Source organism: Lithobates pipiens, unplaced genomic scaffold, assembly GCF_037356315.1.
Source record: "Lithobates pipiens isolate NorthernLeopardFrog02 unplaced genomic scaffold, aLitPip1_a1.2 Scaffold_23, whole genome shotgun sequence".
NCBI classification, from domain to species: domain Eukaryota; kingdom Metazoa; phylum Chordata; class Amphibia; order Anura; family Ranidae; genus Lithobates; species Lithobates pipiens.
The window spans coordinates 280,325,412-280,352,821 of NW_027507785.1; the positions used below are offsets into that span (position 1 = coordinate 280,325,412).

At 43.1% G+C, this 27,410-nt stretch overlaps 1 protein-coding gene across 3 annotated transcripts in view; it reads left to right on the forward strand.

Annotated features, from left to right (window-relative positions):
- The window catches only part of CC2D1B (coiled-coil and C2 domain containing 1B), a 90,850-nt gene that overhangs the window by 36,813 nt on the left and 26,627 nt on the right, over positions 1-27,410 (forward strand). For all 3 annotated transcript variants that reach the window (XM_077453331.1, XM_077453329.1, XM_077453332.1), the window contains 11 exons: positions 709-961; positions 2,353-2,459; positions 3,357-3,432; positions 3,512-3,574; positions 5,791-5,915; positions 6,467-6,539; positions 9,319-9,443; positions 18,008-18,158; positions 18,270-18,442; positions 20,112-20,237; positions 23,322-23,380. In XM_077453331.1, the coding sequence (XP_077309457.1) occupies positions 709-961; positions 2,353-2,459; positions 3,357-3,432; positions 3,512-3,574; positions 5,791-5,915; positions 6,467-6,539; positions 9,319-9,443; positions 18,008-18,158; positions 18,270-18,442; positions 20,112-20,237; positions 23,322-23,380 (1,331 nt within the window). The remainder of the gene's footprint in view (positions 1-708; positions 962-2,352; positions 2,460-3,356; positions 3,433-3,511; positions 3,575-5,790; positions 5,916-6,466; positions 6,540-9,318; positions 9,444-18,007; positions 18,159-18,269; positions 18,443-20,111; positions 20,238-23,321; positions 23,381-27,410) is intronic.

Sequence of the window (27,410 nt, forward strand, 5' to 3'; positions counted from 1 at the left end):
CTATTCCTAAACTAAAGCATTTCCTATGTGTTCTTAGGACATACATACACACCGCTGAAAAAATTTTGCTTACCAGATCTTGATTCTTACTCAAAAAATACCCAGTGATTCTGACAGCCTTTTGGTCTTTCTCCAGGAGGGTGACAACATTGAGGGCCTGTAGTGAATTCACTGCAATGTTGTCCCCCCTCAACAGTTGAACAGGGCTGCATTGCTGTGTGCTCTCTCCCCCCTCCTCTTTGCTAGCCAACATGATCCAAGAGGGCAACCTGCATCTGGAGGTGGTGACATATTGGGTCCATGCTCTGGCAGTGCAAACACCTTGGTAGTACCTGTCTGTGATCATGTCATAGGGCAAAGAGGACCTCACAGCCTAGAATAAGGGAAAAAAAAACCTTGCTTTTCCAGATGAAGGGGAATGTATTATGTTGAACATCAGTTTTACGTTTTTAAATGTCATATTGGAATTCTTTGTCCTGCTAATACATTTTAACTTTTGTATAGGAATGCTTTACATGACTATTTGCTGTAGTCACTATATAAAAATGCTTTACCATTTTATGTCATGGAAATTGTTGTGCAGTCACACAACTGAGCAGTAAAAGGACATAAAACAGACTGATCTGAGAATATGATGTACCAATGTGTTCTCTTCCTATATTAGGTACTATATGATCAATCTGGATATTTCTGTCTTCTAATCTACAGACACTGGAATCTATGTTAAAAGCTGCTAAACAAGGCAAGCCTGTGAGTGAGGAGGAGATGCCACCACCAGTGGCCAGTGGGAAACCTGAAACAGGTCCACAAGCTCCGCTCCCCACCATCTCTGCACAGGAACTGGATGAGGCGCCAGCTTTAACTGAACCTTCAGAAACTGTTAGGAGCCAGAGCCAGCCTGTGGATGCAGAAGTACCAGTTACTGCCAGTGGGGAGCCAGCTGTCACACAAGAAGAAGCAGGTGAGGGTTTCAGAACCCATGTCAACAAAATCCAGCTGTCCTTATTTATGAAAGTTGTAATCTTGAGGTTTCCTTTTTATTGGTTTTGCACAGTAAAGAATGAAGCAGGTGTGACATCACATGTGCATTTATGTGCAGTTTTGTGTGTTGTATTTAGGGCTGCTCTATACATGAAAAATCACACAAAAAGTGCAACAACCTTTTTTTTTGGCCACAGAAAAACTAGCTGTAGTCTGGGAAGCAGAGTGTATGAGGCACAACTGAAGGTGGATTTGGCTCATTCAGGGAATGTAAGGGCTCATTCACACCAGCACAGTTGTGCAGAGGATAACTATACCAATGAAAAAAAAAAAAACACTGTGATGCATGTTAACATCGCATTGCAGCACAACTTGTGTTAAAATGCATACCAGCATGCATTTGTGTGGATGAGACCCAAATAACGTTTTTGCTTGCTTTGAAGCATGTACATCACACAGTAACTGGAGTTGGGACTGTCATATAAGAGCATTTCGTTGTTTACCTTTGGGGCACAGTGTAGATGTCTTTGCTTTCTAGAGATGCAGTTTCTGATTCCGCACCCTTTCTTTCTGCTGCTTTCTTTGTAATACTTTCTGCACCATGCAGAACTTAGCAGACATTTCTTACCTCAACAGTTTTGAAATGAATTAGTTAGACCAGTGTTCTGGATCAAAATGTGGCTCCATAAGCCCGGGTTCACACATGTAAAAATTGGATGCGTTTTTTTACCCCGCATCCAATTCGCATGACATTCCAGTGTGACTGGCTCTCAATGAAGCCAGTCCACACTGGGCCGGGGTGGCCGCAGGCCTCATTCCAAAAGAGTTTTTGGGTCCGGTTCAGGTGCAAATTCAGGCAGAAATTCTGACCTGATTCGCACCTGAACCAGTGAACAGGAACGCAGTGGAACCCCACATGCTGGAAAGCGCAGCCACACGTATGTGAACCCGACCTAAGAGAGCACTGTGTGGGAATCTTTCAGCTCTGCTCAGTATTTTTTTTTGTGCAAAATGTCCACGTGGAAATCAATTGCTTATCTATGTTAGTTTTACTATTAAAGGCTAAGTTCGCCTTTTACAGAAACTGGCCCCTGCAGTCAAGGGGCCCCAGTAGTTGTAAATGCACAGTGTGGTTTGTTGAAATATAGTTAGATATAGGTGCTATACCTGTAGGCTTCTTTTGTCACCCATGCTGCTAGGCCAAAATACTGTGTTTACATCCTTATATATACTGCCCTAGAGGCAAGGGCTATTGGCTGCTATGACCTGCAATTAACCCGTAAGGATGTAAACTACTCAGCTCCTTATCTGTATGGGCCAGTTTCTGTGAAAGGATCATTGACAACCTAGTGCTATCTATTGAAACTGCAGAGAAGACCCTACTCGTGTCAAGGCACAATGAGTACAAGATGGCGGCGCTGCGGGCGAAGCAGCGAGGAGACATTGAGAAGGCCAAAGAGTACATGAAGATTTGCAAGGTATGTGCCATTCACTGCATTATAATTTTTTTAATTATCTTTTTAACACCTTCCTGCTGCCGCCTCCTGGCTGTTTAGGTGGATTGAAATGCTAGCAAGCGAAGGTGTGCATTCCGATCATGTGACCACAATGATTGGCTGTCACAGCAGTCACATGATCATAAGCTCCCGATCGCAACTATGCATTGGGGAGCTTTCCACCACAGTTTAGTTACTGCTCTGGGAGCACGCAGGGAGTGTGTTCTCAGCACAGTAAACTGTTTACCTATAGATGCATATATACGGTCGTTCGGCAGTAAAGCCCACCTGCTGAGAGGCCACATATGTGTTCTGCTGGTGGGAAGTAGTTAAGACTCATGGATATGAGCTACATTTGAATATGTAATTACAGTGACATTAAAGGAGAAGTATAGCAAAAGCTATTATAGCTACGCTTCTCCTATGGATCACAGGAGTGCAGTTCGTTCTGCACTCCTGTGACCTGTTTTCAGCCAACAGCGGACTTCATCCCGCTGCACATGGACCATATGGTCGGATCCGCCCAGAAGCCTGCACCAACAGCTGGCTCAGCCTCCAAGCGATTCACTAAGAGCCTGAGCCAGCCCCTCTCGCCCCTTCCACAGCCCAGTGCTCCATTGAGGCAGAGCCATGGACTGACAGTTCCCAGTTCTCTGCTCACAGAATGCTGAGAACTCAGCGATCAGCAGTCTTTGATCGCTCAGTTCTTAGTGTGGAGCCAGCAGGGGGACCGATTGATGCTTCATCCACCTAGGTAAGCATAAGTGTTTTATTTTTTCAAAATCACATACTTCTTTTAAGTATGCTATAACATTTACTATATTAAAATGTATTCACATGCATGAAATGTGTATTAAGTAATTTTTTTTTTTTTTGTAGAAATTTAGCTCTGTTCTAGAAGCTATGGAGAGCGGACAGCCTGTTGATCTTAGTCAGATGCCTCCTCCCCCAAATGGTGGGTAGAAGCAAAAGCAGTACACATGCTAAGAATGAACTTCTCTATGGGTTTCAAGGAGATTTTTTTTTTTCTCTAGACCAAGAAGTGCAAACCTCAGAACTAAGCACACTGGAACCCCAAGAGCCCACCACCAGACAAGGTGAGTACTGATGTCAGAATTCAGCGTGTGCATTAGGGTGTTTCATTTTTCCAAAGATGTGATTTTCATATGACTTTGCTTACGCCCAGAGTCTCAGTGATGTAAAAGATATATATGCCAAATTTCAAAAAGATTGGATAATATTTAGCGGTTGCACACATTGATCACTTTTATCAAAGCAAAGTCTGTGGGTTTCACTTGATAAGAAGTCATATACATCAATGCTGGATGAATAAATTCCCTTTCAAGGCTTTCTAAAAGAGTGAAAATGGTTAACTACATCCAAAATGTCCTAAAAGACGGAAGTCATCCAAGAGAAGACTACAAAGAGTTATTACAACTCTCACTCCTGTACCTAGGAGGTCGGTCTAAAAACAACTTTCAGTTTCAGGATCCCAGGGGCACTGCATCAAGCAAGGTGGATCGCAAAGGCAATATGTGCACTTAAAATTGTCTTCTTCACTAAACAGTTGAATATTCCTCAACAACAATTGGAAGGAATGAAACGGGTTGCACATTTTGTCAGCCTAATATATGTTTGCTTTTGGCATGTGGCAATTGCAAGTCGATGGGCTCCAAAGAATGATTTGGATATGCTACAGCTTTTGAGCACTTACCCAGATGCAGACATCAAAAAATGTGCTTTCACAGTTGCTAGAGACACCTTTTGGTATCTGTCAGAAACAAACGTAGGATTGGCTTTTTTGGACAAACCCATTACTCAGGCTGTTAAGGAAAATATGACTAAAAATTTAGAAACCAAACCTGCAAAGAAAAGGGAAGTGAAACGATTAGAGGGTAAAAACATGGTTTTTGAAGGAAAAGACCTGTACCATTTCATTACTAATAAAACAAAGACATTCTTTGAATTGTTGGGAATCCACGACGTCACAGAATACAAGGAATTTCATCGTTTAAAGTTGATTAATATAACACCTGTTTTGCCTATCATATTACCTATTAATCTTGGTGTATAGTTTTAATAGTATTTTAAGTTTGTGATTTATAGCTTTCCCAATAAAAGTAATTAACATTGAAAATTAAAATTTTTTGCCTACTTTTACAAAACAGATGAAAGTGTGCAACCTCTAAATATTATCCAATCTTCTTGAAATATATATATATATCTTTTACATCACTCCGACTCGGGGCGTAAGCAAAGTCTCCAAAAATTACAGTTTATTTTTTTCCATTAGAAAACGAAACACCCTAGTGTGCATGGCTGTATTCAATTTAATTTAAAACTGTGTGCCAAAAATAATTTTTGCATGCCAGCAACTGTTCTTCTTTCTTCATAGTGAGAGAAATAGGCCTTTCACTTCACATTGCAACATGATGGAACATGAGCCAAGTCAGGTTTTAAATTCTCTGAAGATTCTGATTATGGCGATCTGAATGATCCCTCTCTGTCTGATGCTCTCAGTGAGGATTTTACAGCCAACAAACACTAAATTGGCTCAATATGGGTGATTTTTAAGCAAATTTGATTACTTTTGTTTCACTGGGAATCACAAATCTGAACAATAGTGATCATAAAAAAGTAAGCAATCTACCACCTACGAGTTCAGTCAATCACTCTACTCAGTTGACTGTGAAATCAAAAATGGGCATTATTGGCAGTTGATAATTGTATTATATTGATTCTACAAATTGCACTGTAAGCCACTATTGTACGTACTGCATAAACTGTTTTTGTTGAAAACTTAATAAGAAAGAATTGAAAAGAAATCAAAAATGGGCTTGTTGATCAAATGTGCCTGTCAATCTGTAAAATTATAATTGTGATTACATTAAAATGGAGTCAAAAACAGAAAAAAAACAGCGTTAGTCTCATCCAAAGTGATCAGATGATTTTCTGCTGCATTTGATCAATGTTATTTTGATTGTCTCTTTGCAGTCAATCAAAACAACTGTATTATGGCTGATAGCTTAATAATTTGTGCAAAATCAAGTATGTAATACAAGGTTCTATCATTCAGTCAAATTGCTTTGTGTATGGTGCGCTTTACAGTGTACTATTATGGGACATTTATGATCAATGTGTCCTTTGAGAAGAATTTTGTCACTTGGTGTTGTCCATGGTAACATATCAGATTCTGCTATTTATTCTGTATAATAAAATGAGAATTTTATGACAGACCTAGTGTGACAATTTATCTCCTGGGCCCAGTGCTCAACTATTGAATTCACCAAGCTGTTCCTTGTCTGCTCTCCAGAAGCACCCGCTGTTACGGTGTTGCAAGCTCTGCAGCAAAGGATGGATCGCTACAAATCTGCAGCACAGCAAGCCAAAGCCAATGGAGATGACAGGAAGGCCAGAATGCATGAGAGGATTGTCAAGGTATGAGATAGGACAGAACAACTCGTATTAAGGGCCAGTTCGCACCAGAGCGTGGTGGAGGAAACTAAGGTTCCGTGTGCATTTCTTGCACTGCTCTTAGAACGCACTGCACTTGCAATCTGCATTTGTCAGTCCTAATGACACCTCAAACACAGGTCGCAAACGCAGTGCGTTTGCCTGCACAGGACCGTATGTTACAGTAGCCACAATACGTATGTGGCTGAAACTATCAACCATAAGTAAGAAGTAAACACTTTTTTTAGCTTAACAATCCCTTTAATACTGAACCAAAAGCAAAATCTATATTAATTGTATATGAAAACTGCTGTACAGACAGATTTTTCCGGTGGACAAAGCCACACTGATAAAGATAACATTCTGTTGACAAATAATAATTATTCTCATATGCAGTGCACAAACAATAGTGGTTTTGTTTTGTTTTGTTAAAGCTTTCCTTTTCATAAAGGGAAAACTAAACAAAGTATCGGAGCTAAGCAGAGCGCACATTGATCTGTTCCTTATTAAATGTAACCAAACTAATCTCTTTACAGCAATATCAGGATGCCATACGGGCTTCCAAAGCTGGCAGATCGGTGAATCTGGCTGAGCTCCCAGTTCCTCCAGGTAACATATTACTTGTTTTGTTCTACATGTAAATTCCATTAACTAGTTTTCTTTACAGGTTAACACTTCTGATCCCAGTGCTAGTTTTTCTTTTTAATCCTTTAGGGTCCTTTCACACGGGGCGGATCAGTTCTGATCCGCCCCGTGGATGTCCGTTTGCTCAGCGGGGATCACTCCGCCGATCCCCGCTGAGCAGGGAGATGACAGGTCTGTCTCCGCACACTGTGCAGGGACGGACCTGTCACAGCGCCGCTCTCCCCTATGGGAGATCGGATGACGACGGACCGCAGTGCCCGTCGTCATCCGATCCGCAGACGGATGGAAAAATAGCTTTTTCCTCCGTCACACTTTTTCGGATCGGAGCGGGTCGGATGTCAGCGGACATGTCACCGCTGACATCCGACGCTCCATAGAGCTCTATGGAGCACCCGTTCAGGTCCGCCTGAAAAACTGACAGGCGGGCCTGAACGGGACGTTAGTGTGAAAGGGGCCTTAAACCAGTCCTAGTTTCTAAAGTAAGACTGCCCATAGACGGTTGTTTTTTTGATAGAAAAATAATGAACGTATTCCCCCATCCACACAATCTAGGTGGATGGAGGAATCCTCCCCGCTGTGCCATTGTATTCTGACAGGAGGACTCCTCCATAGTCAGAATGCCAATTGGCTGCAAGCCGCTAATTAACAAAAGTTTTCCAACAGTCCTGTTTAGCAAATTGACCAGGAACGGTCATAGATGAATAAAGGTTTGGACGGTCCATGCCAAACTGGCCTAATTTCAATCCATGTATGGTTAGCTTAGGATTTATCTTCCCAGGAGTGTCAATTCCCTGGTTTCCTTCTGTCCTCTGGTTTGTCCTCTGGTTTGTTCTACCAGCTGCCATGTTACTACAGTATACAGTAGTGATGTAGGGGTTTGGCTGGTTGGATCAAGTTTGACGTGTGAGACTTTACATGCTCTTCAGACACCATTTTTTCTTCACTACTGCAGCGATCAGCAGCACAGGCAGCAGGAGAGGTGGGCATTCCAAGTCTGTGCAAAGGACAAGTGTACTTAGTTTTAATTTAGCAACATATGTTTACTATTTTACCTGGCACATTGGCAGAGTAATCCTAATGACTAGTAGAGGTGTGGGGATCAAAAAAAATCTCAATCGGCGCAAACAAAAACTGTATAAAAGTAGATAATGTTGCAAACTGTTGGAAAACTAGAGGAATATTTCACATCCCCGCCAACAGTGCAGCGCACTTAAAAAAATAATCATGTCCTTTTGGAAAATCCAAAGCCCAACATTAGGAGTAATAAGAAAGTCCAAATGACTGTACAATCTCTGTGTGAGAATAGTAGTAATAATAATAATAGAAGTTGCTTGCAAACATCTAGGGTGACAACATCCACCACTGACGGAGAGACTGGTAGCTCACCTCAAGCCATTGACCCCCTGAGCTAACAGGATGGTCGAATATGCCTGTCCCACCATGGGGTATACATGAACAGAGGCATCGGATTCCGGTAGAAGGCTGAAATCCTGGTGAAAGCATACGGGAGACTAATAGTGCTCTCTGCTTTTAAATTATGATTTGTTAATAATATCAAGTTTAAAAACACTCACAATAGCTCTACTTGGCTGTAAGCATGTAACAGTATTGTATCGCTTTCGCACGAGCAAGGATAACAGCGGGTGACTTCACAAATGTAGCTCCTCCTTCCGTATGCGTTACGTCCAATAGGACTTCATCAGCGGGACATATAAAAAAATTGCTGGAACAAAATGACAGTTTTGGCAGGTAAAACCATAAAATATTTGTATTTAGATTTTGTTTTTACAACAGTGGTTAATTAGTTGACAGCCTTCCTGTTATTTTTTTGCCATCTCCGCTATAAGACAGGTGGCCTAGTGAGTCACAAAGCAATAAGGAAATAGTTTCTTCTGTATTATGGCATGGGCTATGAAGGGACGACTTCGGGCCAGTTCACAAGAGTAACATGGGGAATAAATGTGTGGTTTCCATACGTTATCACATGTAGCGCATGGTAGTACATGAAAAACAGCATGGTGCATTGGCACATTTTGTTCAGTGGCATGCGAACTTGCCCAGGCAGTGCACTGGACCACTTATATGTGAACTATCAGTGCACTGTTGTATGCTGTATTGGGGAAGAAAATAGTGCTTGTCCAGGTTTTGTGTGTTGTGGTGGTTTGGCTGCTCCTTCAAAATGAGAGGGCTGCTTAACCCAAAGCCTTTCAACTCATAATTGCTGCATTATGGTGTGTTATGCATTGTGCTAGTTTTGCAGCCCCTTCAAAATGATAGGACTGCTTACTGCAGCACGTTAATGACCGAACACTGCACAATGAGCCCTAAGGGGGGATTTACATTTCAGCATTCCCTTGTGAGGTTTTTATATGCATTGTAATAAAGCAACCCATTTGTAATAAATTGGCTGATAATGAACTGTAACACACAAAAAAAAAAACTCGCACTGCCCTTTTTTTGCATGCAGTGCTTTGTGTTGACTGCTACTGTACAGTGTGTTGGAGTGGCTTTTGCAATGGATAGCACCACCCTGTAAATGTACCCATAAGTGTGAATGGACCCTAAGACAGTACAAGTCACAAGCCTTCAGCTTATCGTAATTCTATTTAGAGTGGGCGTCTCTCCTTTTTTTGGAGTGAGAGGAACCATTTTATGATTTCAACCAACTTTTAGGGTCATTCCGCTTCAGTCTCTTTACCATGTAGAAAAACTTTCTTGGTTAAAGAATGTGAATTCCTTGCAGGGTTTCCTCCATTCCCTGGCATGGAGAGCGCAGGAGATGTGGGCAGTGTGGAGAAAGCTTTGGAAGCTGCTCAGAAGTTGGCACAAGCTGGTGAGGAAGATGGAGCCGAAGATGAAGAGGAGGAGGTAGGCAATTCTTGGTTTGATTATTGAATCTCTAAACTAGGGGTCTCAAACTGGTGGCCCTCTAGCTGTTGCAAAACCACAAGTCCCGTCATGCTTGTAACTGTCAGCCTTGCAATGCCTCATGGGATTTGTAGTTTCGCAACAGCTAGAGGGCCACCAGTTTGAGACCCCTGCTCTAAACTATTCACATTAGTTACCCCTTGAATACTCTCCTCTGATATGACTAACACAGTTTTTTGTTTTTGTTTCTTTTTTCAAGCTCTCTCATCCAGTAATAAACTGTAATATAGACTGTTCAAATACCCATATGTTTACTGTTTTACATTCCAAAGGTAAAGGCAGTCTCACGACAAGCACACCTCTGCTGGTGAGCTCCTTGTTCACTGGACGAGGTGACAATGCTAATTTGTTGTCAGGTGATCAGTTTGGAGCTGTAGGGGGTGGCATAAGAAGTTGCATTGTTAAACCAGGCAGATGGTTACCTGGCTGGTTCTGTGGTTTCTGTGTATATAGACTGCGCTGCCAAATATATGAATCAAGATTATTAAACAGTTTACCACATATAAAAGGGCAAAAAAACAATAAATGAACAGGACTGAAAACACAATTAATATCCAATGTATCTGTAAGTCCCAGTGAAATAATAGTTGCTTGAAAAACAAAAGGTAAGTGAACAGGTGCTGGTGCCATTAGTAACCAATAAAACACCACTTCCAGGTGACCCCACATGGATGTACACACCAAAATGGATGGACCTTCTATTGCTAGATGGGTCCCACTGCACTTTTTTTTTTTTTTTTGCCTGGACCCACTGTGTATCTTGTGACCAAATTTATCATTCACATGTACCAGTATGTGGTTCCTTTCAATGCCATACACCGCCAGTCAAAAAAACAGTATCAGGGAAAAGGTTCATTGTGGAAAGCAGCTGACGTTATTAAACCATATAAAATCTTACAGTTACACTTCACTCACATCTATATGTGCCCAAGGACCGGCACCAGGTACAAACAGTGCTTATGGTTAAGATGGCCCTAGCTGGATGACCCAGACTGCCTCAACTATTTTCGTCTGTAATTGGATGTCTACCTGAAAGGAAAGATCATATAAACCAAAGTTATTTTTATGGGTTTTTTTTTCCTCTATTTTATTTTTAAGTAAATCACACATTCAGCCATGCATCATGTGACATTAAGCTGTGGCACATATTTCATGGACTTCCTCTTACACACATTGTTGGTCACAAGAAGAGCTGTGCCATATGACAGAAACTTGAGGTTGAGCTTGAATATCGTGGTTGTTGGGGAAAAAAACAAACTATTGCTTCATTAGTTCAGGAAGTGAGTCCCACTGCAAGTCTCTGCTTTTCTCAATACTATTTCTTCTTTTTTTTTTTTCAATCATATAATTTTTCCTTTTTTTTATTTATTTTTTTCTTCAATTTTTTTTGCTGCTTGCTTCCACATTTACTTTGCTTACAAAATCCTTAGCTATAGCATTATAGCACTTCATTCACACAAATGTCATACCAAAGAAAAAAATCCAACAGGATTTTGGAGAGGAGGATGAAGAGATTGGCAGTACTTTGGGGTCTTTGTCAACTGTTTACTTTTCACTATAAAAATGTGAAACTTGCCTTTAGCAAGTCAAATGCGCATCAGAAGGAGATCAACTGTACTTGTCAATAGTGATGGCCGAACGGTTCGCCCGGCGGTCGTTTCGGGGGGAATTTCGGCTGTTCGCGGTCCGCCCGATCGGCGGACTATTGCCGCCGTTCGCCTGGCGGACTTCCGTGTTTACTGTGTAAAAGAACTTTGACCTATGATGACACATCCATCATGGGGTACAGGACAGCCAATTGAGACATTACAGCACATGGACACTTGGACATTCCCCCTAACTTATAAATACACCCGATCCGGCGGCCATTTTACATTCTTTCTTCTGTCACTATAGGGAGAGGTTGCTGTGTGGAGCAGGGAGAGATTGCAGTGACCCAAATCGCTAGCTATTTGGTACACAAAAGTTCTTTTCAGGACTGGTATAGGTGTTAGGTGTAGTTCAGGATATAGGTTTGAGGCAGTGCTGTGCTAGTGATTGTTGCAGCAGCCTGAGTGTCTTTTGTCAGTTTAGAGAAAGGGACAGGACAGTGTGTGCTGCAGGGACAGTCAGTTTAATCATTAGCTGTTACTATCAGGTCCACAAAAGTGCTATTCCAGTTATTGTTCCAGCAGCCTCTGTTTTGTCAGTTTATATAGGGACAGGCAGGAAGCTGTGTGTGAGGCAGTGAGGGTCAGTTTAATCAGTAGCTGTTACTATATTAGGTCCACAAAGGTTCTTTTCAGGACTGGTATTAGTGGTATGGTAATAGGCTTGTACACATATAATATTCTTTCTTCCAAATATAGAAAGAATATTATACTTGACTGCTGCCCTTCTGCTGCAGTCTGCTAATCAGTCACAACCTACTTGTTCCACAAAGGTCCTTATAAGGACTGGTAACCTGGTGTAGGGTGCTACAGTACATAGGGTTGAGTGAGGTACAGTCTGCTATTCTATAAGGACTGGTATAGGTCCACAATACATAGGGTTGAGGTGCACTACTGCTGACCGCTGCCCTATACTGCAGCAGTCCTTCATCAGTATAGGGACTGACGTACAGTCTGCTAATCAGTCACACACAACCTACTTGTTCCACAAAGGTCCTTATAAGGACTGGTAACCTGGTGTAGGGTGCTATAGTACATAGGGTTGAGTGAGGTACAATCTGCTATTCCATAAGGACTGGTATAGGTCCACAATATATAGGGTTGAGGTGCACTACTGCTGACCGCTGCCCTATACTGCAGCAGTCCTTCATCAGTATAGGGACTGAGAGTTTTGTCACAGGGTCATTTAAAAAATGACAGGCAGAGGAAGAGGCAGGCCCTTCCGCAGGGGTGGTAGGGGTAGGGCAGGAGCAACAGGCTTGAGCCAAAGTGGGAAGTTGCAGAAGGTGCGTTCAATTACTTTAAAGGACGCACCAGACTTGGTTGAGTGGCTCACTCAGCCTTACTCTTCTGCACCCTCCTCATCCTCTCGATCTGCACCCTCTTCTTCACTCTCTGCTATGTGCACCCCCAAAGACACTACCAACACCACCACCACCACATACCTTCCGCTTGAGTCACAGGAATTCTTTTCCGATCCATATCAAGACATTTCTGATGCGCAGCCACTCTTGGTATTGGATCAGGAAGAGGAGGTAGCAACAACCGCTACTCAGCAGTCTGACGACAGTACCCAGATCAGCCCAAGGAGGAGGTTGGTCCCCGGTGTTGCTGCCTACTCCGAGATCTCTACTTATAGCGGTGGGGAAAGTGACGTTGATGATGACGTGTCTAGTGATGTCACGTGGGTGCCCACAAGAGAGGAAGAGGAGGGGAGTTCAGAGGGAGATATGGACCAGCAGATAGGGAGGAGAAGCAGGAATAACTTACATTGCACATGAGGGACAAAGCAGACTGCAAATGTATCAGGAGCGAGTCATCGACCATGTACGGTCACATCTGGCGCTCCCAGGACACCGACACATGGCTCCGCAGTGTGGGCTTTTTTGAACGTGTCCGCTGCTGACAATAGCGTTGCCATCTGCAATCTTTGCAGTCAACGCATTAGTCGCGGTAAGCCCAACACTCACCTAGGGACGACCGCCTTAAGAAGGCACATGAGCAGCCATCACCGAGCTGAGTGGGAGCAACGGAACACACAAAGCCACACTCCAAGCTCTCACCGTCCAGCCTCGTCTTCTACTTCTCCTTCTCCTCTCTCCTCACAATTGTCCTCCACTCCACCTTCCATCACGCCAAGCTCACGTTTTTCTGCAAAAAGGCAGGCTTCCGTGGGCCTAATGTTCGAGCGTAAAAAAACGATGACGCCGGATAACCCTCTTGCCCAACGATTGACGGCTGGCTTGTCAGAACTCATAGCCCGCCAACTACTGCCATAAAAACTGGTGGACTCAGAGGCCTTTCAAAAATTTGTGGCCATTGGAACACCACAATGGAAGGTCCCAGGAAGGAAGTATTTCTCACAGAAGGGCATCCCAGAGCTATATGGCCATGTTCAGCGGCAAGTGAATGTATCTCTGGCACACAGTGTCGGTGCCAAGATACATCTGACCACAGACACGTGGTCTAGCAAACACGGGCAGGGAAGGTATATCACTTTTACTGCCCACTGGGTGAACCTTCTAACGGCCGTCAGGCATGTAACCCGTGGCACCCATGTAGATTTGGTTTTTACCGCCACGGATTGCATGCAGGCCTGGCTCTTCTTCTCCTCCTCCTCCTCCTCCTCCTACTCCATACTCCTCCCTCTCCTCCTCGGCTGACTCCTCCTTTTCCGCTGCTAGCGTCTCTTCCTCTGCGCCGCCCAAGCTCCCCAGAAGCTATTCGACATGCCAGATGAGACGTTGCCATGCCGTGCTGCGTCTGTTGTGCCTGGAAGCCAAGAGCCACACTGGCCCGGCACTCCTTTCAGCTTTGCGTTCACAGGCAGATCAGTGGCTAACACCGCTCAATTTGACAGTTGGTAAAGTGGTGTGTGACAACGGTGGCAATCTGCTTAGCGCATTGAAACAGGGCAAAATCACGCACGTGCCATGCATAGCACACGTCTTAAACTTGGTCGTGCAGCGATTCGTTGTCAAATACCCTGGGGTCCAGGACATCTTGCGGCAGGCAAGGAAAATCTCGGCCCATTTCAGAAGATCTTACACGGCCATGGCTCGCCTTGCTGACATTCAGTGGCGACACAATCTGCGGGTCAGACGTCTTATTTGCTATTGCCCAACGCGGTGGAACTCAACCTTCTATATGCTTGATAGGCTGCTCCAGCAGAAACGTGCAGTTAACGTCTACCTGTATGAACTCTGCAGCAGAACAGGTTCTGGGGAGCTGGGGTTTTTTTCACAGCGCCAGTGGCTGCTCATGCGCAATGCATGCAGACTTCTGCGGCCATTTGAGGAGATCACCAAACTGGTCAGTCGCAGCCATGGCGCCATCAGTTACATGGTACCTTATGCCTTCTTTATGGAGCGTGCATTGCGGCGTGTCATTGATCAAGCTGTGGAGGAGCAGGAGCGGGAAGATGAGGAAGTCGCAATGCTGGATGAATTCCCAGGGGGGGCTACTCTATCTGAGACAAGTCAACAACAGGAGTCTGAAGAGGAGTCAGAGGAGGATGGTGCCGGGGTGGATGAGGAGGAGCAAGAAGAGCATGCTTTAAACCTTTCTGGGACCCCTGTTGTTGTGCGTGGATGGGGAGAGGAGAATGAAGAGGACGACATTATCCTGGATGATGAGCAGGAGCCAGGCCACCACACCGCTTCCACTTTAGTGCAAATGGGGGCCTTCATGCTCCAGTGTTTTAATAGGGACCCCCGTATAAAAAGCATAAGGATCAAGGACCAATACTGGGTGGCAACGTACTTAGACCCCCGGTACAAACACAAAATGGCGGAAATGCTACCGCCGTCACAGAGGGCTGTCAGAATGCAGCACTTGAGAAATGCTGCATTCTGCTTTTGCGTGCGCTGGCAGAGGAGCAATTCCCACTCCCAGAGAAGGAGTTGCGGGTACCAATCCAACAGTGCCTGCAAGAAGAGGCCGGTTTGAAGATGTGTTGGTAACTTCGGATATGAGGTCATTCTTTCAGCCGACCCATCGACGGGTGTCATTCGGATCCAGCATCAGGGAACGCCTAGACTGTCAGGTGTCCGACTACATTGGGTTAACGGCCGATGTGGACGCTCTGAGGAGTGATGAACCCCTGGACTACTGGGTGGGCAGGCTTGACCTCTGGCCAGAGCTTGCCCAATTTGCAATCGAACTGTTGGCTTGCCCCTCGTCCAGTGTCCTGTCCGAAAGGACGTTCAGCGCAGCAGGGGGGATCGTGACCGATAAGCGTACTCGCCTAGCTCACGACAGTGTTAACTACCTCGCATTTCTAAAAATGAATGAGGCATGGATCTCGGAGGAATTCAACACATGGGACCAGTAGACCATGTATATGTCTATAAACAATTTTTTAAATCGAGCACACTTCTTCATTTGGCTCACTTCCTTGTCCAAAAAAAGAACACCGTACTATATGCCCGTACCCTCCTCTTTGAAGAGGTTGAGCGGTGTCATATTTCTACTGGGGCTGCTTATTATGAGGGGCTCCCACCATCCCTGTGCTGTGCTGACTTCCTCCTGGGGCTGCTTATTATGAGGGGCTCCCACCATCCCTGTGCTGTGCTGACTTCCTCCTGGGGCTGTACCTCTGCTGTGCATATTATGAGGGGCTCCCACCATCCCCGTGCTATGCTTATTATGAGGGGCTCCCACCATCCCTGTGCTATGCTGACATCCTCCTGGGGCTGCTTATTATGAGGGGCTCCCACCATCCCTGTTCTATGCTGACATCCTCCTGGGGCTGCTTATTATGAGGAGCTCCCACCATCCCTGTGCTGTGCTGACTTCCTCCTGGGGCTGTTCCTCTGCTGTGCATATTATGAGGGGCTCCCACCATCCCTGTGCTATGCATATTATGAGGGGCTCCCACCATCCCTGTGCTATGCTCATTATGAGGGGCTCCCACCATCCCTGTGCTATGCTCATTATGAGGGGCTCCCACCATCCCTGTGCTATGCTCATTATGAGGGGCTCCCACCATCCCTGTGCTATGCTGACTTCCTCCTGGGGCTGCTTACGGTGCAGGTGTCAGTGCTGTATATCACAGTGCTGATGTCAATGCTCTCTATCACGGTGCTGCTGTCAGTGCTGTATATCACGGTGCTGGTGTTAGTGCTTTATTTCACGCTGCTGATGTCAGTGCTCTCTATCACGGTGCTGTTGTCAGATCACTCTATCACGGTGCAGGTGTCATTGCTGTATGTCACGCTGCTGGTAATCATCTCCTGCACCCTCTTCTTTGCCTACCCTGACCTTCCCTCTCCTCCATTGGCTTCATGCGCTCCACAGTCCTGAATTGTCACAACACTTTCCCATATAAAAAAAGAATGCTTGTAGTTGTCGATCCCAGATTCACCTCATACATGTGTTATGTCATTGGCCATGTGGTGGGACTATGTTTGCACAGCTATTAATTATTTTGTGGCTGCAAATTTGACCTGTAGGTTTGCAAAGTTCGCCTCCCATTGGAGTCAATGGGGCCCGCCGCGAACGTTCCGGTTCGTGAACTAACGGCCGCGTTCGCGGTCTGCGTTCGCGAAACGTCCCGTCGGAAGTTCCTCCATCACTACTTGTCAAGGAATTTTGAAAGATCCAAGGAACTTCTCAAAAGGATACCATAGACACATGCCCAAAGCTTGTCGTCACAGGCCCCAAATCTGGTTCACATCTTTGGTGGAGTGCGGTGTATCATTTTAAACCATTTCTTCAGAATGCCACAATCTTCAGTCTAACATGTTTATCAGAAGGTTTTCCTTGGATTTCTGACATAAAATCTTCAGCCTTATTGCACAGCCAGTTGCTGAAAGGGAGCTTTATTGAGAACTTGTCAGCTTTGAGATCTTACAAACTCTGCAGAGGTAGTGCCGTGGTTGGGATTAGAATCGACAACCCTGGTGCTGCCCCAGGTTACAAACCTACAACTCTTACACCCCCTCTACATTGTCCACACCTTAAAATGTTTGTGTGAGTTATTTGAAAATACCATTAAATTATATACATGCCCTAAACTGCCAATGTAATTTCAAAAGGCATTCTATTTTTGTATTCTGCAGCTTTAAAGAGGTTCTAAAGGCTCAAGGTCTTTTACCTTAATGCATTCTATACATTAAGGTAAAAAATCTGTGTGCAGCAGCTCCCCCCCCCCCCCCATACTTACCTGAGCCCGATCTTCTTTTGGTGATGTGCACAAAACCTTGGCTCTCCGGGGTCTCTCCATTTTTATTGGCTGAGCCAATCAGGACAAAGAGGGGGTGGGGCCAAGCCATGGCTCTGCGTGTAAGTGAACACGAGGGGCCGCGGTTGGGAGCGAGCCTGCTTGGGTGGTCCCATTGCAAGCTGCTTGCTCTGGGGGCACTTGGCAGGAAGGAGGGGCCAGGAGCGCTGACATGGGACACAAGAAGAGGAGGATTGGAGCTGCTCTGTGCAAAACCAGAGCCCAGAGCAGGTAAGTATAACATGTTTGTTTTGTTTTTTTTAGTTGCCTTTTAATATTACTTTAATTTAAACACTGTCATGAAATTCCTACCTGTGTTGTCACCATTTGACATGGGCTTCTGATCAAGACTACATGTAGTTGTTTTATGTGCAGGCATAGTACATTGTTGGTACCATCAAGAAATGCCTGAGAATTGTCATCACTAGGATGCATTTAGACAGGAAATGACTGCAAAGTGGCTGCAGAAGAACATGTTTATCAATAAAAAGTGAAAACAAGTATTTAATTCTGAACAATGGCAGCTGTTAATGACACACAGGCTTATATCTACTTTACAAGTACTTTTTAAAAATGTTTAAAGTTGTGTACATGCAAGCGTGGAAACTTAGTTATGAGTTCTATTTTATTAGGGCGAGCAGCCAGCAAAGAAGCCTGTCCCACAAAAGCCCATCCTGATTGTCAAACCACAAGTGTCACCAACCCTTCCACAGCAAGATGAGGCACCCCTTAAAACCAAAGGCACTGAAATCACAGACCCCACTGGGGACTTTCCCCCTGCAGGTATAAATATAAATCATATACTGTATATACATGAGCACTGGGGTTCTGTTGTGTTCTTTTCCAAACACAGCTGCCACTTCTGACTTTTGCCTGATCGTGTGACTCTTTCAGTACAAGAACAGCTGGAATTTCTGGAGAACCGGAGGAGACAGTACAGGAAAGCAGCTCTCCAAGCCAAGCAAAAAAACGACCTGGTCCTTGCCAAAGAGCACATGGTAGTGGTCCGTACTATCCAAGCTTCCATCGATAAAGTCAAGAGCGGGACCCTTGTTGACATTGCCAAGGTTGGTGCATCAACAGACATTAAATTTCATCTGTTAATATACACTATATTACCAAAATTATTGGGAGACCTGCCTTTTACATGTACATGAACTTTAATGGCATCCCAGTCTTAGTCCGTAGGGTTCAATATTGAGTTGGCGCACCCTTTGCAGCTTTAACAGCTTCAACTCTTCTGGGAAGGCTGTGCACATGGTTTAGGAGTGTGTCTTATGGGTATGTTTGACCATTCTTCCAGAAGCACATTTATGAGGTCAGGCACTGATGTGAATGAGAAGGCCTGGCTCGCAGTCTCCACCCTAATTTATCTCAAAGGTGCTCTATCAGGTCCTCCATCCCAAACTCGCTCATCCATGTCTTTATGGACCTTGCTTTGATTTTTATCAAATTTATTTTAATAAAATGCTTTTGGAGTAAAAATCTATCTAAAGATAATTTTTTTTTTTTTTTTAAGATGCATTAATAATTTGGTTTATTCAGCATGAAATGGAGCTTAGATATGTAGCATGAGGCTGTATATTCTACAATATTTACATTTTTGGTTAACTCATTTAATAAATCCAAGCTCAGCAAGCTGAGATACCATGCGCTGCATTGATGCATTCACACAATTTCACAGTAATCATGAGATAAAACAGCGTTCATTAATATTCCTTTATCCCATTGTTTTTTGCAAATCTGTGTACACTACAAACTGTATGACCGAATTGGCTCTGATATCGCTGTTTTACTAACCTAACAGCTTATTATTCTAAATAGGAAACCTTAGGTTTGTTTGCAAATATTAAAGATTCAAACTACCGGCAAGAATAAGTCCTTACATTTATAGAGCACCTGTCATTTCAGATCCATCATTGTTGCGCTGTTAGCGGGCATCCACTTACCTGCTGCCACCATGTCCCTCACCTTGTTGCATCACCTCCGCATCACCAGCCATCCCATTAAAATGAATGGGACTGTCGGTGAGTCAAGAGCGGGTCAGAGGAGGAGCCGCTGTGGGACAGTGATGACAGTTGATCTTTAAAAATTACGATTTATTTCAAGCCTTTTTACTAGTGATTTAAATCATGATTTAAATTGACTTGATTTAAATCAAATCCACCCTGCTTCCCTGGCATCAGTGGGAGAAAACATCAGCACATTTGGTATTAGGGGGAGGAATAGTGCCCCATTGTTGGTTTCAGTTGGCAGACTAGCATATCATATCAGTGGGAGGAATAGCGCCCCAAGGTCCGGAAAAAGGCAAGCAAAGGGCCGCAGTTTAGTGACCACTGCACTACACCAATAGAAGAGATTGCAAATGTTTTGCTGTATTCTGTCCATTATTGCAATAGCAGGGGTCACAAATATATGTACGAACTTTGCTTAGAGGCAGCCTGATTTGTGTTAGATGGGCTCTTGAGTAACTCGCTTGATATATCCATTCCACTATGAAAATGCTTATCAGACCGCATACTAGTTAGAGTACTGTGGTGCATTCTATCAACACTGGCTGAAAATATGGAAGGCGTGCGTTATTGGCACTTCCTGAGGATTGTGAAAAACTCTATTAGTACATGTAGAAGATGACGGTATCCTCTATTGCAGTTCATGAGCTGCCGTTCATCGTAGGTGTATTGTAACAGAATGGACATATCTTCAAATAGTTAATCAGTCTTTGCTTTTTCCCAGATCCCATCGCCTCCAGCAGATGAGGACAATGACTTTGTTGTAGTAGAACACGAAGATACTAGGTCACCACAGAACTCAGATGAAGTTTACTCTCAGTTGTTGAAGCTTCTTCAAGAACAGCATGAGGTACCTTGCACTTATCCTCCAAATATCCCATCTAATTCTCAAATGTTATACATAAAGGTCTACTCCAGCCGCACTTTTTATTTTTTATTTGATAGAATGGAATTTGTGTGCGGTCTGTGTCCCCTGCTTGGGAGATCTTCTCACTTTCTTTCCTGGTCCCATGGTTGTGCCTTACTGCTCCTTCTCATAGTGCAAATCTATTAATCAAACCCGTTAAACTATATCAATAATGAATAGATTTTTTTTTTTATCTCTAGAGCTTCATCAAGTAGCTAATCTACAAATATTGCTATGTTTATGACTCTCTAAAAAAACCATTAAGGGAGAAAGTTACTACAAATGTGAAAGGCTCAAAAGATTCACTTCAAAGTAAATTCTGCTATATTATCTCACAATATGTACTCACTAAAGAAAAAGAAAGAAAAAAAAAAAACTTTTCCTTTTTAAGCTTGAACTGTGATTGGTTGCTGGAAATTGTAGGATAATGAGATTGTTTACATTGGAGCATTATACTTCTTAAGGGTTCTGTGATAGAACTAACTTGAGTAGGATGTCTATGGTGATAATTGATGACATATGAACTGACTTTGTTATGGGAACCTTTTAGACAAAGATGTTGTAGGTTTTATATTAAATGTTGTTTACGGAATACATATTAGGCCCCTTTCACACTAGCAGACCAATCCGTTCCGCCTGTCAGTTTTTCAGGCGTACCCAATCAGACCCTTCAGACTACTCTGTCCATTGACACCCGCTGATATCCAATCCCGTCCACTTAAAACAGACAGATGGGGATCCGTTCCCCATCCGTTGATTGGATCATATGGCAGACGGGGGGTGTAAACAGACAGGTGTTCCTTCTAAATCCAACCACCCATAGAGGAGAGCTGGCTGTGTCTGTATCTGCTCTGCATGAGGGGACATGGACCAGCCACCCGCCCACATTGTGGGGATCAGCAGACAGATTCCGCATTGAGCAGGTGGACTCCAGCCTTACGTTATTTTTGTATATATGCATCTATCAATGAGCATGACAGAACTTTTTGGGTGGGGTCTAATGATCCATATTAACATCTAAATTGGTGAAGATACACATGGGCAGGTTATATATGATTTTATTATCACTAGAGGCCCAATTGACAAAGGTAAAAAAGCAGAATATCTTTATTTTTAAAAGTTTAGTAGTTTTAGGCTGAGTCCAGTGAGATTTAAAATTTACTGTCGCGTGGTTAAAATAAAAATCCTTATCCTTGCATAAATCTTTGTGAATTGAACTTTTTATTGGATTTTATCTGGCCTCCAGGCCTGCCAAAAGTTTTTATATGGATATACTGTATGTCTTTTGTTTTTGAATGTTTTGTATGGCCAAATGTTTGTGGACACCTGACCATCGCACCTATATAAACCCATTTTAAAGCCATGGGCGTTAAAGTTGTTGTAAAAGCAAAAGTTTTTTTTATCTTAAAGGGGTTGTAAACCCTAGTGGTTTTCCTATGCATCCGATGCAATCCCCACCCCCCGTTTTACATACTTGACCCCTCCAACGTGACCCATGGGGACACACACTGCCTCTCTGCCTTGGGTTCTCGGCTGTTGATTGCATAGATTGATAGCAGCGCAGCCATTGGCTCCTGCTGCTGTCAATCAAATCCAATGACACAAGCCCGGGGGCAGGGCCGAGTCCTGCATTCGGCCTCTACAGATGCCAAATGCTGGACTCCAGAGCGTGCCCCCAAGAGTGCTTCTGCCAGGGGGTTATCTACTGTGGGGAGGAGCCGCTAGAGCTGCCGAGGGACCCCAGAAGTCAAGGATCGGGACCACTCTGTGCAAAACAAACTGCACAATGGAGGGTAAGTATGACATGTTTATTTAAAAAAAAAAAACCTTTAGTGTCACTTTAATGCACTCTATACATTAGGATAAAAAAAACAGTGTGTAGCAGACCCCCTAATACCTGAGCCACATCTCAATCCAGTGATGTTGCACGAGAGACTCGGCTGTCCTGAACTCCCCTCCTCATTGGCTGAGACAGGAGCATGGCGCCATTGGCTCCCACTGCCATCAATCAAAGTCAGTGGTCCAATAAGGAGAGAAAGGGGTAGGGCCAGGCCATGGCTCCGTGCATTAATGGACACAGGGAGCTGCAGCTCTGCTCGGGTGCCCCCATAGCAAGCTGCTTGCTGTGGGGGCACTCGACAGGAGGGAGGGGCCAGGAGCACCAAAGAGGGACCCAGGAAGAGGAGGATCTGGGCTGCTCTGTGCAAAACCACTGCACAGAGCAGGTAAGTATAACATGCTTGTTTAGTTTTAACGGGGGGAAAAAAAACAAGACTTTAATATCAAGATGCCCCACCCACTTCTTGGTGGATTTTCCAGTCACCACTGTTTTGAAAAAGCTCTGGAGTGTGTCTATGGAATTCTGTGCTCCTTAAGCTAGAGTAGCATTTTCAAGGTCGGATATTGATGTTGGAGAAGAAGTCCTGGCTTAAGTTGACATTCAAGTTAACCCAAATTTTCTTTGAACGGGGTTTTGGCTAGGGCTCTGTGCAGGGAACTCAAGTTCCCCCACAACAAACTCATCAAAGCATGTTTTTATTAATCTGGCTTTGTGCATAGGAGCACAGGCATATGCTTTAGCTTTAACAGTACTCCTCACTGGAGACTCCTGAACTCAGTAATTTGGAGTGGTGTCGACATATGTTTGACCATATAGGTAGGTGTGATGATCAGGTGTCCAAAACTTATGGTGTACATTATGTGGTGTTAAGGTGATGAAATTTGTTATGTCGATAAACAATTACAGGTAGTTGAGATGTCTCTGTTTTCAGCCCTGTTTAAATATGCACATAATATAATTCACAGATCCAGGCGGTCCACTCAGAGGGTTTACATCTACACAGTGCCTTTAATCTCTTTTCTTTTATAGAATGGTACAAATGATACCACAGCGTGACTACTTATAGTATTTAAAAAAAGAAAAAACTCTCCTTAAGCTGTTAAATATGTAGAAAATGTATATTTACAGCTTTTGAATTAGATTAATCTTTATGGACTGTCATCATCCAGTCTTTTGTTTCCTCCTAGAAATGTTTGCGGTACTCCAAGCAGTTTACACAGATGGGAAATGTTGCAGAAACCACAAGGTGAGTAAAGAGCCTCTACCTCAGTAACCAGATCAGTTATAAAATGTAAAGGTGGCCATAAACATTAGGGAATGGAGGCACGTGTGTCCTCAAGTCATATTGTTCTAAGAACGATACACAGACACATTTTCTTTCTTGTCCATTGAGAAAAGCAGAAAGTCTTAAACCTTTTGTTTATGCTGCTGCCTACACTAGCACTATAGCTATTTCTTTTCTTCCCCAATGAAGATTAATAATATTCAATTGCTGCTGATGTTTTCTATTCACTGATTTTCAGTCATCTAAAGCAGGTTTCCTTAGCCTAGCTTTTGGTCCCCCTTTACTGGACAATTGTGCAGTGAGCCTGGAAGTTACCCTTGGGTCCTGCTTCCTTTTCTTTTTTTTCTTTTTTTACTAAAGACTCCTTTGGGCATCACGCCTCTGTTTGTGACATTTACAAGGCTTCTACCTGGTTTTCTGTTTTAAGGCAGTACCCACTTACTGTTGTTTTACCGTTTGCCCTCAGTTGGACTGCTTTGGATGTTCTACATGTTTAGGACTTCCTTTGTTCCTCGATGAATTCTAGGTAAACACACAAATCAATCACATGGCAACCACCCCAACCTATAACTGCCCTTTGCAGCAATAGCACATGTAAGGGCAACGCTTTTCAAAAAAAACGAAGAAAAAATCCCAGCCCACTTACCAACCAATAAATAAGAAATAGATGGTGTTGCGCTCCACACCAAATAAATTAAATCTAATAACACAATTACTAAATAATCGCATAAAATCTTGAAAGCGCACTCATGTGATTAAAGTTAGAATCGCTAAATAATCGCATAAAATCTTGAAAAACGTGCTCATGCGATTAAAATTCCATTAGTTCTAAAATAAATACCAAGTGAATAATCCAGTGCTTGAAATAAAACTATTTCCTACTAATATTCATAAAATTGAAAAATGATCTATATAATCGTGATACAGTGACAGGAAAAGAATCGCAAATCTTAAAATTGTCAAAAGAATTGTGACATCTAACAAATCTGTGTCAGTCCATGAAAGTGCATCCAAGTGCCAGCATGTGTGCAAAAAAATATATAAGATGATAAATACACAATGAAAATATATAAAGCGGTGTGTGAAAAAAAAAAAAAAAAAAAATTATTATCACAGAATACAAAAAATAATAGTCCAGCAAACGTGATAAAGAATGTCTCTAAATAAGTATAAAAAGGCTAAATCACAAAGTTCATGCAGAAAATGAAATAAATCCACGCTGTGCTATGTGAAGAAATTAATCCTATGAACAACCCCGGGATGATTCCACCAGTGATTTTGCAGCTCCTTAAACGTGGGTGCTCACACACTGAGTGCAGGGGGTACCTTACCTCACTGCTGTCAGTAAGACAGCAACATGCTCCAGTGCAACAGTTGTGTCCTCAAATGGGGTGTATATCCTCAGTGGATGTAGGGGACCTTCAACACTTTGCGGTGTATATCCTAAATGTAGTATGGGCGCCCACAAAACCTTTTCCTCCAGATATTCCGCAAGGGATCGCAAGTCAGACCTCTGTGGCAGAAAATAAAAAGCTGTCCCTGTGTTCTGGAGCAGAGGCTGAGGTGATACCTGCTCCAGAACACAGGGACAGCTTTTTATTTTCTGCCACAGAGGTCTGACTTGCGATCCCTTGCGGAATATCTGGAGGAAAAGGTTTTGTGGGCGCCCATACTACATTTAGGATATACACCGCAAAGTGTTGAAGGTCCCCTACATCCACTGAGGATATACACCCCATTTGAGGACACAACTGTTGCACTGGAGCATTTTGCTGTCTTACTGACAGCAGTGAGGTAAGGTACCCACTGCACTCAGTGTGTGAGCACCCACGTTTAAGGAGCTGCAAAATCACTGGTGGAATCATCCCGGGGTTGTTCATAGGATTAATTTCTTCACATAGCACAGCGTGGATTTATTTCATTTTCTGCATGAACTTTGTGATTTAGCCTTTTTATACTTATTTAGAGACATTCTTTATCACGTTTGCTGGACTATTATTTTTTGTATTCTGTGATAATTTTTTTTTTTTTTTTCACACACCGCTTTATATATTTTCATTGTGTATTTATCATCTTATATATTTTTTTGCACACATGCTGGCACTTGGATGCACTTTCATGGACTGACACAGATTTGTTAGATGTCACAATTCTTTTGACAATTTTAAGATTTGCGATTCTTTTCCTGTCACTGTATCACGATTATATAGATCATTTTTCAATTTTATGAATATTAGTAGGAAATAGTTTTATTTCAAGCACTGGATTATTCACTTGGTATTTATTTTAGAACTAATGGAATTTTAATCGCATGAGCACGTTTTTCAAGATTTTATGCGATTATTTAGCGATTCTAACTTTAATCACATGAGTGCGCTTTCAAGATTTTATGCGATTATTTAGTAATTGTGTTATTAGATTTAATTTATTTGGTGTGGAGCGCAACACCATCTATTTCTTATTTACTGTCATTTTGAGGGGAGGGTTTGCACCTCTGTCGGTGTTTTTTGCTGCAACCACACCAACCTGCTCTAACTTTACCACTATAGCGCGAGGATAACCTACCATTACCACTTACCAACCAGCCTAAAACAAATTGTCCTGTCTAATGGTTCACATTAAAACAAGGGGTTTCATTTGCACATATTTGAAAATGTATGCGTAAGCTGCAGGGCCACTTCACGGCACCCTAGTGTACTGCAGTCCTAACTCTATAAATTTTGAGAGCCTCCAAAGTTGGAGAACATATACAGCGCCTTGAAAAAATATTCAGATCCCTTGAATTTTCCACATTTTGTCATGTTACAACCAAAAACGTAAATGTATTTTATTGGGATTTTATATGATAGACCAACACAAAGTGGCACATAAGTGTGAAGTTGAAGGAAAATGATAAATGGTTTTCAAAATGTTTTACAGATAAATATCTGAAAAGTGTGGGATGCATTTGTATTACGCCAATCAATACTTGTAGAATAACCTTTTGCTGCAATTATAGTTGCAAGTCTTTTTGGGGTTGTCTCTACCAGCTTTGCACATCTAGAGAGTGAAATGTTTGCCCATTCTTCTTTGCAAAATAGCTCAAGCTCTGTCAGATTGGATGAAGAGCGTCTGTGAACAGCAATTTTTAAGTCTTGCCACAGATTCTCAATTGGATTTAGGTCTGGACTTTAAATGGGCCATTTTAACACATGAATATACTTTGATGGAAACCATTCCATTGTATCTCTGGCTGTATGTTTAGGGTCGTTGTCCTGCTGGAAGGTGAACCTCCACCCCAGTCTCAAGTCTTTTGAAAGAATTTTAACAAGTTTTCTTCTAAGATTGCCCTGTATTTGGCTCCATCCTTCTTCCCATCAACTGTGACCAGCTTCCCTGTCCCTGCTGAAGAAAACCCCCCACAACATGATGCTGCCACCACCATGTTTCACAGTGGGGGTGGTGTGTTCAGGGAGATGTGCAGTGTTAGTTTTCCGCAACACAAAGCGCTTTGCTTTTAGGCCACAAAGTTCAATTTTGGTCTCATCTGACCAAAGCAGGTTCTTCCACGTTTGCTGTGTCCCCCACATGGCTTCTCAAAAACTGCACACTGGACATGTTATGGCTTTCTTTCAACAATGGCTTTCTTCTTTCCACTCTTACATAAAGGCCAGATTTGTGGAGTGCACGACTAATAGTTGTCCTGTGGACAGCTTCTCCCACCCTAGCTGTGGATCTCTGCAGCTCCTCCAGAGTTACCATGGGCCATTTGGCTGCTTCTCTGATTAATGCTCTCCTTGCCCAGCCTGTCAGTTTAGGTGGACAGCCATATCTTGGTAGGTTTGCAGTTGCATCATACTTCTCCACAACTTTTATCCCTGACCTGTCTGGTGTGTTCCTTGGCCTTCATGGTGAGGTTTGTTGACTAAGGTTCTCTAACAAACCTCTTAGGGCTTCTCAGAACTTCTGTATTTATACTGGTATTAAATTGCACACAGGTGAAATATTTACT